This window comes from Leptonychotes weddellii, chromosome 7 (assembly GCF_054177405.1).
Source record: "Leptonychotes weddellii isolate Sample4059 chromosome 7, ASM5417740v2, whole genome shotgun sequence".
Taxonomy (NCBI): domain Eukaryota; kingdom Metazoa; phylum Chordata; class Mammalia; order Carnivora; family Phocidae; genus Leptonychotes; species Leptonychotes weddellii.
The window spans coordinates 10410526-10424257 of NC_138375.1; the positions used below are offsets into that span (position 1 = coordinate 10410526).

The 13732-nt window shown below is 44.8% G+C and overlaps 1 protein-coding gene across 3 annotated transcripts in view; it reads left to right on the top strand.

Moving 5' to 3' along the window:
* The window catches only part of LOC102731976 (triple functional domain protein), a 314385-nt gene that overhangs the window by 130800 nt on the left and 169853 nt on the right, over nt 1-13732 (top strand). For all 3 annotated transcript variants that reach the window (XM_081825910.1, XM_081825911.1, XM_081825912.1), the window contains exons 5-7: nt 1258-1770; nt 3274-3396; nt 6231-6422. In XM_081825910.1, coding sequence (XP_081682036.1) covers nt 1258-1770; nt 3274-3396; nt 6231-6422 — 828 coding nt within the window. The remainder of the gene's footprint in view (nt 1-1257; nt 1771-3273; nt 3397-6230; nt 6423-13732) is intronic.

Consider the following 13732-nt stretch of genomic DNA (forward strand, 5'->3'; position numbering starts at 1 on the left):
TAAAATTATCTATACCAGCTTTTCTATTGAACTTACTGTCTCTACATTGTTACCAGCGTCTCTCTCTGAAGTTAATAACATCTCCATGGATGTTATTAAAAGTCTGGACAGATGAGACAGGAATGAACCTACAGTCACATTGCAAACAAAAGTGCAAGACTAGGAGCAGCCCTCTTTCTAGCTCTGTTGCTTTTTGCAGGTTCTCGTGCCAGCCAGCGTGGAGCTGATGCAGTCCTAGGTTTCTCTAAGGCTGGAAGTGACAGAGGTGGGGCTAAACCAGCCTTTCTCTGTTTTATTTTTTGGTTCTTAGGCTACACATCTTTTTCCTTTAACTTTGTTTTTGCATTTAATGACCCCTCTCCCACCCCCCATGTTTTCCTTGAGGCACAATATTGATAATAACCCTGCAGCACATGGTATATATAGGTAGGGTGAGGTTAAGATTTTGGCTTAGATTGTAAAGGACTAAAACTTGGTCGCTGTTAGATTGGAATGTAGTGCAAATTGGAATGTACAACCCTTCTACTGCTCAGAATTGTGACAGATTGTTGAAATGAATGAAACATTCCCTCTGTCTTTAGCTTTATGGCAAGAGCTTCTGCCTCCCCGGCTGGCTAACCTTTGTATATTTTAGAAAGTTTCAGTAAGTCATTCATATCCTATCATCTGCTACCTGATGGGAGGTGGAGTTAGGACCAGATGAGCCTTGATCGTAGCCTGGTTGGAGCATGTTTATCACTGAATAAGTAGCTCACAAATATGTGTCCTCAGAGGGAGGTGGCACTTCACAGGGTTTTGGAAGCCCATGAGCAAGACATTTGCTTGATTGCCGAGAGCAGGAGGCCTCTACAGAGTTTTCTGTTGGGAGTGAGATGGTAGAGTGGTGCAGATGAGAAAGAATGCATTGATGAAAGTAAAATTTCCAAATCATCTGCTCTGTATTGCGATTTAAGACATTTCCTGGTTATCATGCCTAAGATAGCATCTCATTTCTATAGCTCTTATGAGATACATGTCCTATAATTTTAGGCATTCTAACTAGCGTGTTGTTCTAATGGACTTCTCTTTCACTGACTATACTGGTAATGTTTCTTTCATCTGCATTTGTTTTTATGGGGCCAGAACAAGGTATGTTTTCTGTAAAGAGATTATTTGCTTTATGTTTGAAAATCTGTAAGTAAGTATTGCACATTGCATTATGATAAGGCCACAGAAAATTGGTTCATCTTCTCATACGTGATTTTTTTTCCCCTTAAGACAAATATGGTCTCTTTAGAAGGCCTTACCAAAGTAGTTGATCCTTCTCAGCTAACTCCCGAGTTTGATGGCTGCTTGGAATACAACCATGAAGAATGGATTGAAATCAGAGTTGCTTTTGAAGACTACATTAGCAATGCAACCCACATGCTCTCTCGGCTGGAGGAACTTCAGGACATCCTAGCCAAGAAAGAATTGCCTCAGGATTTAGAGGGGGCTCGGAACATGATCGAGGAGCATTCCCAGCTGAAGAAGAAGGTGATTAAGGCCCCCATAGAAGACTTGGATTTGGAGGGACAGAAGCTGCTCCAGAGGATTCAGAGCAGTGACAGCTTTCCCAAAAAGAACTCCGGCTCAGGCAATGCGGACCTGCAGGGCCTCCTTCCCAAGGTGTCCGCCATGTTGGACAGGCTGCACTCCACACGGCAGCACCTGCACCAGATGTGGCATGTACGAAAACTGAAGCTAGACCAGTGCTTTCAGCTGAGGCTGTTCGAGCAGGACGCTGAGAAGGTAAAGGAGCAGGGGGAGGGCTTCCTGGACCGTTGGGGTCCCAGCAGCCAGGGGGCTGCGTTGGTTGGGAGAGAGGGCGGAGGACGAGTCAAGCACGCTCAGGGTTCACTGCGGCCATCTGCCCCCCCATCTGCCTTCCAGCTTTCCTCGTGGTGCAGGCCAGGGCTTTTTCAGGAGCTGTGAGTTCTTCATTACTGACAGTTCAGTCTAGCATGCCTATAGGATAGACGAGAAGGATATCTTGAGTTAAAAGGGTGACAGCTTTAGAGAATTTATATTACCGAAAGCAATAATTACGTAGGTAATTTTGCCCCTAGCTGCTCCGCACTCCTATATAAAGCCAGTGACAGAACTCCGTTCCGGTCTGTTATTGACCATGCTTTTAAAATAAAAGACCAATAAGGTGTTAAAAAGAATAGCTTCTGGGAAGTATGGGTGGTGATTACTTATGTCCTCATTTTATTCTCATGCTACAGACAAAACAGCTGGTCCAAGCGGATGCTCATGTTACCAGCTAACTCTCTTAGCAATGCAGAAACAGGACACTTTAATTTAGAGGACTGTTGCAAGCCATGAACACGGGTGAATCGATCACTCTTAATTTGAGCTCATTGAATTTTTTTCACAGACAGGAAAATATTTTCTAAAGTTAAAAAAAACTACATCACAAATCTTTGATACAAAAGGACCTTTCAAACAGTGACAGTCCACTACTGTTGTTTGGCAAGCTTTTAACCTGTCAGTGTCCTTATGTTTAAAGAAGTGCCTTGTCAAAGACACTGGAAAAATCTTCCTTTCAATTACTAGAAAAAACAGTTGACTGTCTCTGGGATTCTGGTTCAAGTCACGATACCAGTCCAAATAATGATAGTTATTTCCTTTTGCTTTCATGTTGTCCCTGGGAGCAATGTAATTGACATCCTTTCCCAGGTAGCATCTGTATTGAACCTTGAGAGAGATGTCATCATTAAATTTTTTCCCCAGTCTTTCCTATTTTTATGGTAAATTTTATTGTTTGCATTTGCACAGTTTTTAAAATACTGTTTGCACTAAAGCATATATGATCTTGTAGTCACCGGAATTGCTGTCAGTAATCTGTGAGCGTAAGCAAAGCCCGTCCAGATACCTGTAAGTCCCCGATTTCACCTAACATGTCTTTTCACTGAAGAACAGTGTGGCCAGTCAAGCAGTTCATTATAGCAGGGAGGCTGGGTTGAGAGTCAAAGATTAGTTTTAATTAGCCTGGGGGATTTGAATATCTCTCTTTGCCTCTCTGTTCCTTAATTCCTCATCAGTCGAAGGAACACATGAGATAAGACTTTCTTCTAGATGGTGCAAGTTCGGAACAGCTTACTTGGAAGTCAAGGATCTTTTGGACCCAAATGCCTGAGAGGTTGTCAGAGCAAAGACACTGCCCCTGATTGGCGTGGCCCTGCTCCTGAACCTTCGCCAGTCATCTCTCTTTCTGGGGTGATTTCAAGTTGTCTTTTTTCATTCTGGTAGATGTTTGACTGGATCACACACAACAAGGGCCTGTTTCTGAACAGCTACACTGAGATTGGGACCAGCCATCCTCATGCGATGGAGCTCCAGACACAGCACAACCACTTTGCCATGAACTGTATGGTAAGATGCCGTCTGAACAGATGTATCTTGTATGTGAGAGGATTCTAGCAGACGGGAGGGATTTACACAGATGGTGTCCCGTTTAATCTCTGCGAGCCTCAGTTTCCTAGTCTGTAAAGTGGGGATTATATCTGCCTTCCATGGAGTTCCATAATTTTATTTCTTCTGCACATGTAAAACACTAAGATAGTGCTGAATGCATAGTAAGTACTTGATAAATGGTAATTATTAACAGTCATGTTATCACCAATTAAAAACATTAGTAAAATAAAAGTATGGGTGATGTCCTTTTTTTTTTTTTTAGGTTTAAGTCTGTTTTCTGGTTCTTTACAATAAACTTCTATTACTTTTCTAAGTTAAAGTTTTTTTTTTTTTAAAGATTTTGTATATCTATTTGAGAGAGACAGAGATAGTGAGAGAGAGCATGAGTGGGGGGAGAGGGAGAAACAGGCTCCCCCGCCAAGCAGGGAGACCAACATGGGGCTTCATCCCAGGATCCTGGGATCATGACCTGAGCTGAAGGCAGAAGGCGGACACTCAACCGACTGAGCCACCCAGGCGCCCCTCTAAGTTAAAGTTTTAATTGGAAGAGCGGGGTAACCCTGTGCCATGGTTGGTGGCAGCTCCCGGGGGAGCTTCCAGGCCTGTCTGGCCCCTTGTCCACTACCCCTCCATGAGTGCTTGGTACCCAGCTAGGACATTTCTTTATGCAGAGCAAGGGCCTGTTAACTTTCAGCCCTTTCTTGTGCTTCCTACAGTGTTTTAAACATTTTTTGACAAAATGAAAATGCTAAATATCAATATACAGAGTTGACAGTCTCTAAAGCATGTTAAGGGATGCCAACAATTCTGCTCATTGCACTATCACAGATACTTTTAAAAGCTGTGATGAGGGCGCCTGGGTGGCTCAGTCGGTTAAGCATCTGCCTTCGGCTCAGGTCATGATCCCAGGGTGCTGGGATCGAGCCCCACATCGGGCTCCCTGCTCAGCGGGGAGCCTGCTTCTTCCTCTGCCCCTCACCCTGCTCGTGCTTTCTCTCTCTCTGTCTCAAATAAATAAATAAAATCTAAAAAAAAAGCTGTGATGATAAGAACTAGAGGTAGGTACTTTTAACAAAGGGAATTCTGTATTCTATCTTACGGGTTGTTTATTGGGCCATGTGCCACCACGTTCCTTTATCTGTGTAGTCAGTGACGGAATGATTGGAAAGGTCTCCTCCACAGACCCTCTACACTCAGTACAGTCTGGGTGAGGATCTGAAAGTGACGCAGGACACTGTAACAGAACCTCGGTGGCAGTGGGTGTCCTCAGTGGTCCCCACGGCAGAGCCGTCTGAATGGAGAGCTCTGCTCTGGATTCTAACAGAGGACATCTGCGTATGCCCTTCCCAACACTTTTGGGGTTGATTTTCCTCTTTAATGTTACAAACAAAACAAAAATTAGTAACTCTAGTCACCTGCAACTAGTGGGTGAGAACACATATGGGGCGGGGAGGCATCGATTTTGACTAAAGGATACTAGTTAGAGCACTGTTGCCACAAGAGCCAGGGAGGCCAGTTTCCCCCTGCCCATGGCCTTGGCTGACTGTCACAGCTTCGCAGGCGCCCTCTCCCTGCTGCTGCAGACACCGGTCGTCTCTTAGCCGATTCTAGCCTGCAGATGTGCCCAGAAGAGGAGCTCAGAGGCTGGAATCTGTGGCTCTCTGATCCCGGAGTGACTCCATCTAGTTCTGATTTGGGTTAAAGTGGAGAGAAAAAATGAGTAGGATAGGGTACAAAGAAAGAATGGACAAGCGCATTCTTCAGGGGCTTCCTGGGTGGGCTGCGGACGAGGGGACCACGAGGAGGCTGTGCAGGGTGCATGGTAGGGGCAGAGGGGCCCAGAGGACCACGGCGAGAGGGGAGAGGAGGCAGGAAAAATGGAGAGAGGTTTGGACAGGTTGGGTATTTAGATTTAGCAGCACAATTGGGAGGAGCCAATGAGGTGTGTACAGTTTTGGGGGACCCATCAAGAGGAGCAGTGTTGTGATGAACGACAGACCTGGGGTGTGTTGAGGCGTGCGTTCCCACAGCTGCCTCTGCTGAACTAGCAACCTCGAAGGTGCCTGAAGGCTGAAGGGAACATAGCATAGTGAGAACTTGTTTTGAGGGACAAATGGGTACTTTTTTTCAGCCTCACACTGTTATTTTTGCAGTAAACTGGTGGGCTTGAAGATGGGCATTTCCACAGAGTAGAAAACTTGATTGAAAGGTTGCACACGGCATTGCTCCCTTTCATGCGTCCGTTCCTCTTCCATGGAGAAAGTGGATCCGTCTGCAGAAGATTCTCTGTTGGCACCACACAGACGACTTGGGCTCGTGTAGACGGGAGAGCTTGTTTCCACACAGAACAGCCTGTGGTTGCTCAGTGTGTAGCGTGTAGTTCCTGGGTTCTAGTTAAAAGCTGCAGTGTTGGGTTTTCTCCGTTCTGGGTGATTGCTTCTCAGTAGGCTTGCCATCTGGACCCTTGTCAGGATTCGAAGCCAGCGAGTGAGTAAGAGTATATTTGTGTGCACCCACTTGTGTACATGATTACTTTGTGCCTACCAGTCTGCCTCTCAGCTAGTTGATTTGTAATTTTGCAGTTTTAAAAATAGAAATTGAAACCAATATTTAGAGTTTATGGAAATCAGATAGCAAATATGTACACTGTTCTATACCAGGTGATTCTGCTGTTAAAAATGGAACTTAAGTTAGTGGGCTGTGTTTCAGAAAGTGCTGTCATCCGCAGTTCCTACAAGGAAGCCTCTTGTTTGCCTTCCCCGACAAGCCCTCTTTCTCTCCCCCTTTTGCAGAACGTGTATGTAAATATAAACCGCATAATGTCGGTGGCAAATCGCTTGGTAGAGTCTGGCCACTACGCCTCTCAGCAGATTAAGCAGATTGCGAATCAGCTGGAGCAGGAGTGGAAGGCATTTGCGGCAGCCCTGGATGAGCGGAGTACCTTGCTGGACATGTCCTCCATTTTCCACCAGAAGGCTGAAAAGGTCAGTGCCTGGGACCCGCAGCCCACGAGGTAGTAACTGGAACAGGTCCTCCCCCAGTACCCTCCCAACCTGCAGCCAGATCCGATCCCTGGAGGACTTCTGTGTGACATCTACAGTGCTTAAGAACATGAGCTCTGAAGTCAGGCAGCTGTGCGCTAAAACCCCAGCTGTCTGGGCCTGTGCTGTGCGATCTTCAGCAAGTTATTTCGCCTCTCTGTTCCTTGGTTTTCTCATCTGTAAAGTGGAAATAAAAGTATCTACTTGAGAGGAGTGTTTTCTCATGTAAATTAGATAATTCGTATTAGGTGGCCTGGTATACAGTAGGTACTAATCAGTGGTAGCCACTGTTCTTTTTCCCTCTTCTCCCTTCTCCCCACTCTCCCTCCCCTTCCTCCTCAGTACTGTCACTTTAGTATTCTGATAGGATGCTTTGGCAGCAAGTAATAATGCCTGAGTATTAGGTTTAACTGTCAGTGCTTTGCTTTTCTCACAAAACAAGAAGTTGCAAAGTATGGGAGTTCTAGCCATACAGCGATGTCAGGCCTGGGTCTGCTCCTCTTGGGTTGCCTTGGCCTTCCTGACATGGCCACAGAGATGGTACGACAGCCCCTGCACCTCAAGCATGGTGCCCACTGTAGCCGGGATGGTGGCGCCTGTCACTTTTATCAGGGAAGCATTATTTTCAGAAGGTCCCTTCGTCCCCACACACCTCGCCTCCATTCCCCTTGAGCAGGAGTGGGGTGCAGGCCCACGCCGTAGCTCCCCAGGACGGTGGGAAGAGGTGAGTGTGGCTTTTTAGCCTCCACAGCAGTAGGCCTGCTCTGCCAGCAGGGGCTAGGGTTGAAAAGTGGCTTTTGGGTAGGCAGCTTGCAGTGTCTTTCACGCTTACGAAGTTATTTGCGTGGATTCAGACTTCACATTGGCTTCATTTGCCGATGTGCTGGTCAGAATACTTGAAGAGGTAACATACAATGTGTGCCCATGACACTCCTCACACCTCTGCAGTCCTCCAGTGAGCTTGCTGAAGCAAACACTCTGAAGTTGCACAAGGGAAGTGCTTTGCTCGTGACTCACACTTTAGTAGTGGAAAGTGCTGGGCAGGGAAATACCTTTTCAAGTTGTGGAGAAACAACATAGGAACTTTTAGCTACTAGGAAGACATATGGGGAAGAAGCGAGTGGTTGCCTTAAGGGAGAAATACTAATAGAATTTTTTGGTGTTGGGGGGGAGACTGCATTCATAGGGATCTGTACTGATGCTGCTAAGAAGGAAATAGTGTCTCTCTGTAATCTAGAAACAGTCCCTGTTGAGGAGTGAAGTCAGTAAAGGTAAGATAAAAGTCTCAGCTTGCCCAGGGTTTTGGCAAGACAATGAGAATGTTGCACAAGACCCTAATTAGCAGTGATCTCGACTCTAGAAGCCTTTCAAGTGTGAAGCAAGAGAGGAAACTAAAGGGAATAAAGAGAAAAAAATCTTAGTAGCCTCACGTGAAAGCTGTGAATAGGGACTTCCAGGTTTTAATAGTAAGATTTTTCACCTTCCTAAACTTACCCGTTTAATTGGTTTTATGATAAAGAATAAACAAAAGCCCACACACAAAAACAGGTTTTTTAAAAAAGTAACAGGAACCCGCCCCAGCAGAGAACAGCACCACGCTCACCCCTGCTACCTATCGTTGTCCTGAGTAGTGGTATATTGTTCACTGGACACCATCATGGGTGTGAGGATGAGCTGTCTGGTCCCTATATATAGGTCCCTATATATAGGTCATCTGGAATGGTAACATATTATGGGGTGTAGCAACCCCTGGAAGTACAAGTGTGCGAATTGGTACTGGGCTGTCAGAAAGTTCTATGAAGACGATATGAATAAATGTGAGACAGGACAAGCTACCTGGGTGAATGGCAGAGAGTCTGAAGCAGAGTAACACACAGGGAAAATCTCTTTCATAAACATGGTAGGATTCAGAATTGTAAATAAACCCCGAAGTTAATTGCTATTCTAACCTGCTTGAAGATAATCTAGAAATGTGGGTGCCATGGGGCATTTTCAAACATTCAGCATCAAAAGAGCCTGGGGTGTTTTCGTTTGGATAAGATGAATGACTGTAATTTATGGATTTGAAGGAAACTAAACTAGATGAATACATTACTGAACACAATTTTGTGGGATCCTTCATAAACTGTAAGAGTGCTTGAGGTCTCTGTGTGTATCGAGTAGCCAGAGAAGAAGCCAGATACGATCATAGGGACAGAGGGGCCTGGTGAAGAAAGGGCCCAGCGTCTCTGATGGACCTCGGTCGAGGTCTGCCCAAGCAACTAAATGTGCAGATGGGACATTAGAAAGTGTTCAGAGTGTCTTTAGTCTCAGGTGAAAACGTTATCGGGAATCTTCCGCTTCACTGAACAAAAGTAAGATCCTTGAAATTCTCATGCGTGAAGGAAGATCACATCTACTCAGTACTTTTCCTCTTCCCAGGAGAGAAATAGCTCAACTTTGGTCTTTTTTTTTTTTTTTTTAAGTGCTTTGCTTTCCGGTTATGCTTAAGCTGTTTTCGTAAGCTCAGGGGGGAAAAGACCAGAAACTTGGACATCGTAAGTGAGGTTGCCCTCTTAGCCACCTCTTTGAACCCCATCCAGACGTATCAGTAAGAAATGAAATCTGATGAGGAAGGCCTGGAGCTCCACTATGGGACCCCCGTGGTTCATGGTGTTACCGAAGGAAGCAGCCTTCCCTGTAAGGATTCCAGCTCCCAGCTGGGGAGACATGTGCCCTGCACTGCCCAGCCACGCTCCTCTGCGATCTCTCAGTGGGTGTTCTGGTGTTGGGGTTTGCTTGTGGTTTTACAAACATAAATCTTGATGTGCAGACTAGATGAGGAGAACATTGCCTAGACAGCGTGCCTTCTGCAGGCGTCTCGGCTGTTCATGTGCTCTCAGGCCTTCTCCCACTCTGGGGACGTCCTGTGGGCAATCGGAATCTCTGTTTGCAAGCTTGGAGTCAGGACCACAAGGCCGGCAGTCTCACCGGTACACGGTGTTCAGGGGCTCTGGCCTTCACTTCTTTTGGTCATGGGGCATATCCGCTGGATGGTGTCTCCATACGAAGAAGCTTTCATAGCTAATGTTATTAGAATTACATTTTTATAAAACCAGAGAAAGTGATTGATTTTACTACACCTTTGCATCTCCAGTTTTTTAAAAAAGAGTGATCTGGGGTGTGAGGGTGATCTGGCTGCGACATCTGTCACCCCACTGATTGCCAGTGTTGATCCCACTGATCTGGCTGGCGAGGTGCGTGTCCCCCCTCCTCTGTCCCCGCTCCACGTGTGTCCCTCCTGGAGCTGCACACTGCATCCAAGAGGGTGACTGTTCCCGAAAGAGGAGGATAGTCTTCGGTCAGGAGCGTGCCAGGATCTGTGCTTTCCTGCTAGAATCCCCACACAGACCCTCCAGGTCCATTTGTGGAAAGGAGGGTAGTCAAACTTCGAGACTCCCAACACATCCAAATGAGGTGCTGTGTGTGGCAGCCTGCCTTTCTAAAAACAAAAAAAAGGGTCTAGAGCTGCACTGTCCAGTATGGTAGCCACTCACCACATGCGGCTATGGAAATTACTTAGTTTGTTAATAAGATAATGTAAAAGTAAATTAAAATTCCATACAGTGTCCACCCTGTGGCTGCTGGCTTCTGTAGACCAGACCGCACAGATAGACATTTCCATCACTGCCGAAAGTTCTGTGAGTGCTGATAAAGGTATGCCTTTACAGTGAGCCTTCAATCTGATTACCTCATTTTATCTGTGAGTTTGAGAGCCTCTCCAATTTGATAATAGCCAAAAATAAAGTAAGAGCCAGTATCTGTATAGTTCTTTGGAATTTACAGTATTTGTTTAGTTCTTTAGAATTTACAGAGCTCTCTAACACAAAATGTCATTTCATCTTTAAATCAGCCCAGTGAAGTAGATGGGGCTGTGGTGTTCTTGTCCTTATATTGTGTTTGGGGAGCGATTTACTTATGTTGGGACTTCTGTTGAGGTATGTGACAGCCTTTTAGTTCCTGACATAATAGAACACTTTCACAACAAAGCACTTAGGTTAATATCCTTACAAAAAAAGTTTTAGAAATAACATTTATGGCAAACATGACCTATCCTAGTTATCCACATAATTTTATCCTAAGTCTGGGTTGGAACTCGGAGGAAAATAATACTTCGCTATTCCTTTTTGAATTTTTAAGGCAAATAATACACATGTAATTGTTCCCATTTTAATGGTATTTTACTTTATTGAAAGCATAGGCCTAACTCTTGGCTTGTGGACAAAATCAAGATTCTCATGGAATGGAAAGGAATTGGAGTAAATATGTATAAAAATCAAAGAAAAAGTTCTTAATGAGAACAGGTTTAAGGCATGTGATCACTGGCATATTCTGGTTCAAGTTGAGCCTGTCTCCTCCAAGTTACTGTGGTGGTTCTGTCAGAGCCTCGCAAATGGAACAGGCTCCTCACTCCTGTGATCTCCACGGGCAGAGAAGGGAGCCCATCTCCCTCGGAGGAACCAGGAAAGAGGGCGTGCTGATGAATACTCATGGAGCAAAAAGGATGAAATAAAAAAGAAAAGTAGTAAATTATAAGTTACTTTACTATAGGCAAATATAAAACTTCTAGGGTAAAATTTTCTAGACATGAAAATAAAAAATTGAAATAAGAAAAGAACTCTGATGTTTGAGTTCATATGTATATTAAACATGTACATGTGTGTACCTGTAATTTTAAACAGGTCTTATTTTTGCCAAAGAAGAGAAAATCCCTCTAAATATTTGAAAAATCCCCATTCTAGGCAGTTTTTGTCTCTTTGTCTCCTAAATCGGCTAACCACTCATGCTCAGCTGTGCCCCATCATGAGCCCTGGTGGGGGTGGGGGGTGGGTGGGAGGAGGCAGAGCAGGCCAGGGAGCTGAGCAGCTCCCAAATTGGAAGCCCCCACTCTCTCAGCATGTGGAAGGTAGTGGAATAAATGTTTATGAAAACAAATCTAATTAATTATTCAAGCTCTCCCGTTAAAGCTGTGTGTTTTAATTACTCTGCCCTCAACTGCTTGCCTCAATTTTGCAAACTGGCTGAGCCAGACGCTTCATCTTGTATTCAGCTACACTTGAAAAAAGTCACCATTCTGCTGAACATCAGAATTCACAGTTCTATAGCCGGCTCCTGATTTGAATTCATGGAGAAGCATGAGTTCTCTTGCCCTCTCCTGTCCAGCCTTGCTGGATACTGTGTATTCACATATTCTGGGCATTTAAAGCATCAGAGACTGAATTGGCTGCTCTGTCTTCTCTCTAGAGCACGATAGCCCCCTTCTGCTCTGTCCTTTACAGAGTGCATATTCCCCTGGAGTTGTAATCCCAAACCGTATTTCTCAAGATGGTACACGTGCAGGGGCTGGGGGTGAGGAGGGTGCAGTGCAGTAGAGTGGTCAGAGAAGTTTGGGGAACGAGCACACCAGTCTGCCCCCCTTGCCCCCCATCCACAGTGCACATTATCATATTAAAAGGCTCTGAGAGGTTCTATTCTATATAGGTACCTGTTGAACTTTCCCACCAGGATGCCCTTTTTCAGGGAAAACCTATTAGCGCCTTCTTTTTTGGCTCTCTGATTGGAGATTGCTGCCCTCTTTGCCAAAAAAGAGGGATTTTCTCTTCTTTGGCAAAAATAAGACCTGTTTAAAATTACAGGTACACACATGTACAGTGGGTTCAGACTCTTTGGGTGTTCAGCCTTTCAGAAAGCATGGGGGCTTAGAGCTTGCCCTCTGGAGTCTAGAGTTGCCATCTCACAAACAAAAGACAAATTGCGCTTACACAGAAGTCCTGTGAAACCATGCCCGGGTTTATTTCTGTCATTGGGGTACTTTAACCCAGTGAATTTAGATGGGCAGAACCCTTTCTCCACAAGATTGCCTCATGGCAAGCCATCCTTCTTTATGTGTTTAGGACCTGGCCATATTTTTTCAGGTAAGTATAATCAATACCCTTTCCAGATACTTGAAGAAATTATAAGTTACTTTTACTGCAGGCATATATAAAACTTCTTGAATGTTTCTCTTTACTGGTTGGTTCAAAAATTGGAGATGAATATATTTTAATAGTCATCTTGATACAGTGATATATGAGCCTGACACTTCTGCTTATCATGTGGTATTGTATAACTGAAACTCGTTTCGCCCTTGTTACAGCAGAAGCATTTTAGCCTCTTCTGAAGAGTATATGGTGACTCTGCCTTGGATGTGCCGCTGTGGCCTCGTGCAGGAGCAGTTAATTGCTGTCTTGACCTGATGATTTATTAATGATGGTGGTTAACCTGAGTCAATCCATATTTGAGAAGGGTTTACAATGGTGTTAAATGCAGTCACGGAAGAGGAGTGAAATCAAGATCAAGAAAACTGAGAATCATTCAGCTGACCTGTTTGACATTTATAGAATGCTCCACACACAAAATCCCTAGAAATATGCGTATATAGTCACATGAGGGGGGAGAGGCGTAAAGTAACTTCATCCCTACTTCTGTTGGTCTGACGGTGTTCGGAAGGCGCCGTAGAGAGGCTATTCCCCTGCGCCGGTGTTGGTTGAAGCCATCAGATGCTATCATATGACACATAATGCCCTATGAATTGCTTTCAAGCCGTAAGGTTTGCATACAGATATTTTTCTGAGCCAGTATGTTAATAGTAAAAGGATTTTTATAAACAAATTGTTACTTGGGTGACTGTCCTATTTTAAGTTTCTAGAAATGTCATAAGTAATTGGGAGGTCATTATCCTATGTATTTTAAGAGAATCCTAGCATGTTTCCTGTCTGGCAGGTCAGTCACCCAATTTTAAATAGTCACCCTCTGCATTCCCTGGTAAACGTAGAATGATGCCAGGGAATTAGAGTAAAAGAGGTGAAGCCCAGGGAAATGTGTCCATGTCTATTTGGTGTAATTGAATTAGCGTCTTTAATTGGTCTGCTGCTTGCCTTTGACACTTACCTGTGATGGGTGCTGATAGGATCTCCCTGGGAAGTCTGGCCGTGATTTCTCTGCTATTGATGAATCCCAGGGCTGTGGGGGTGGCAGGGGAGTAAATTGAGGATAGGTTGGAATGGCAGTCCAGCTGAGACTTCCCTTCTTGTTTACATGCAAAATGGAAAAGACCTGTGAGTGAGCCTGCCACCTCCCTTCACCTTCCTCTGGGCTCAGTGGGCACGGCTGAGGACTTTGGCCTTCATTTGGTCTTTTTCATTTCTATGCATATTTACTTTTAAAAAGGTAGA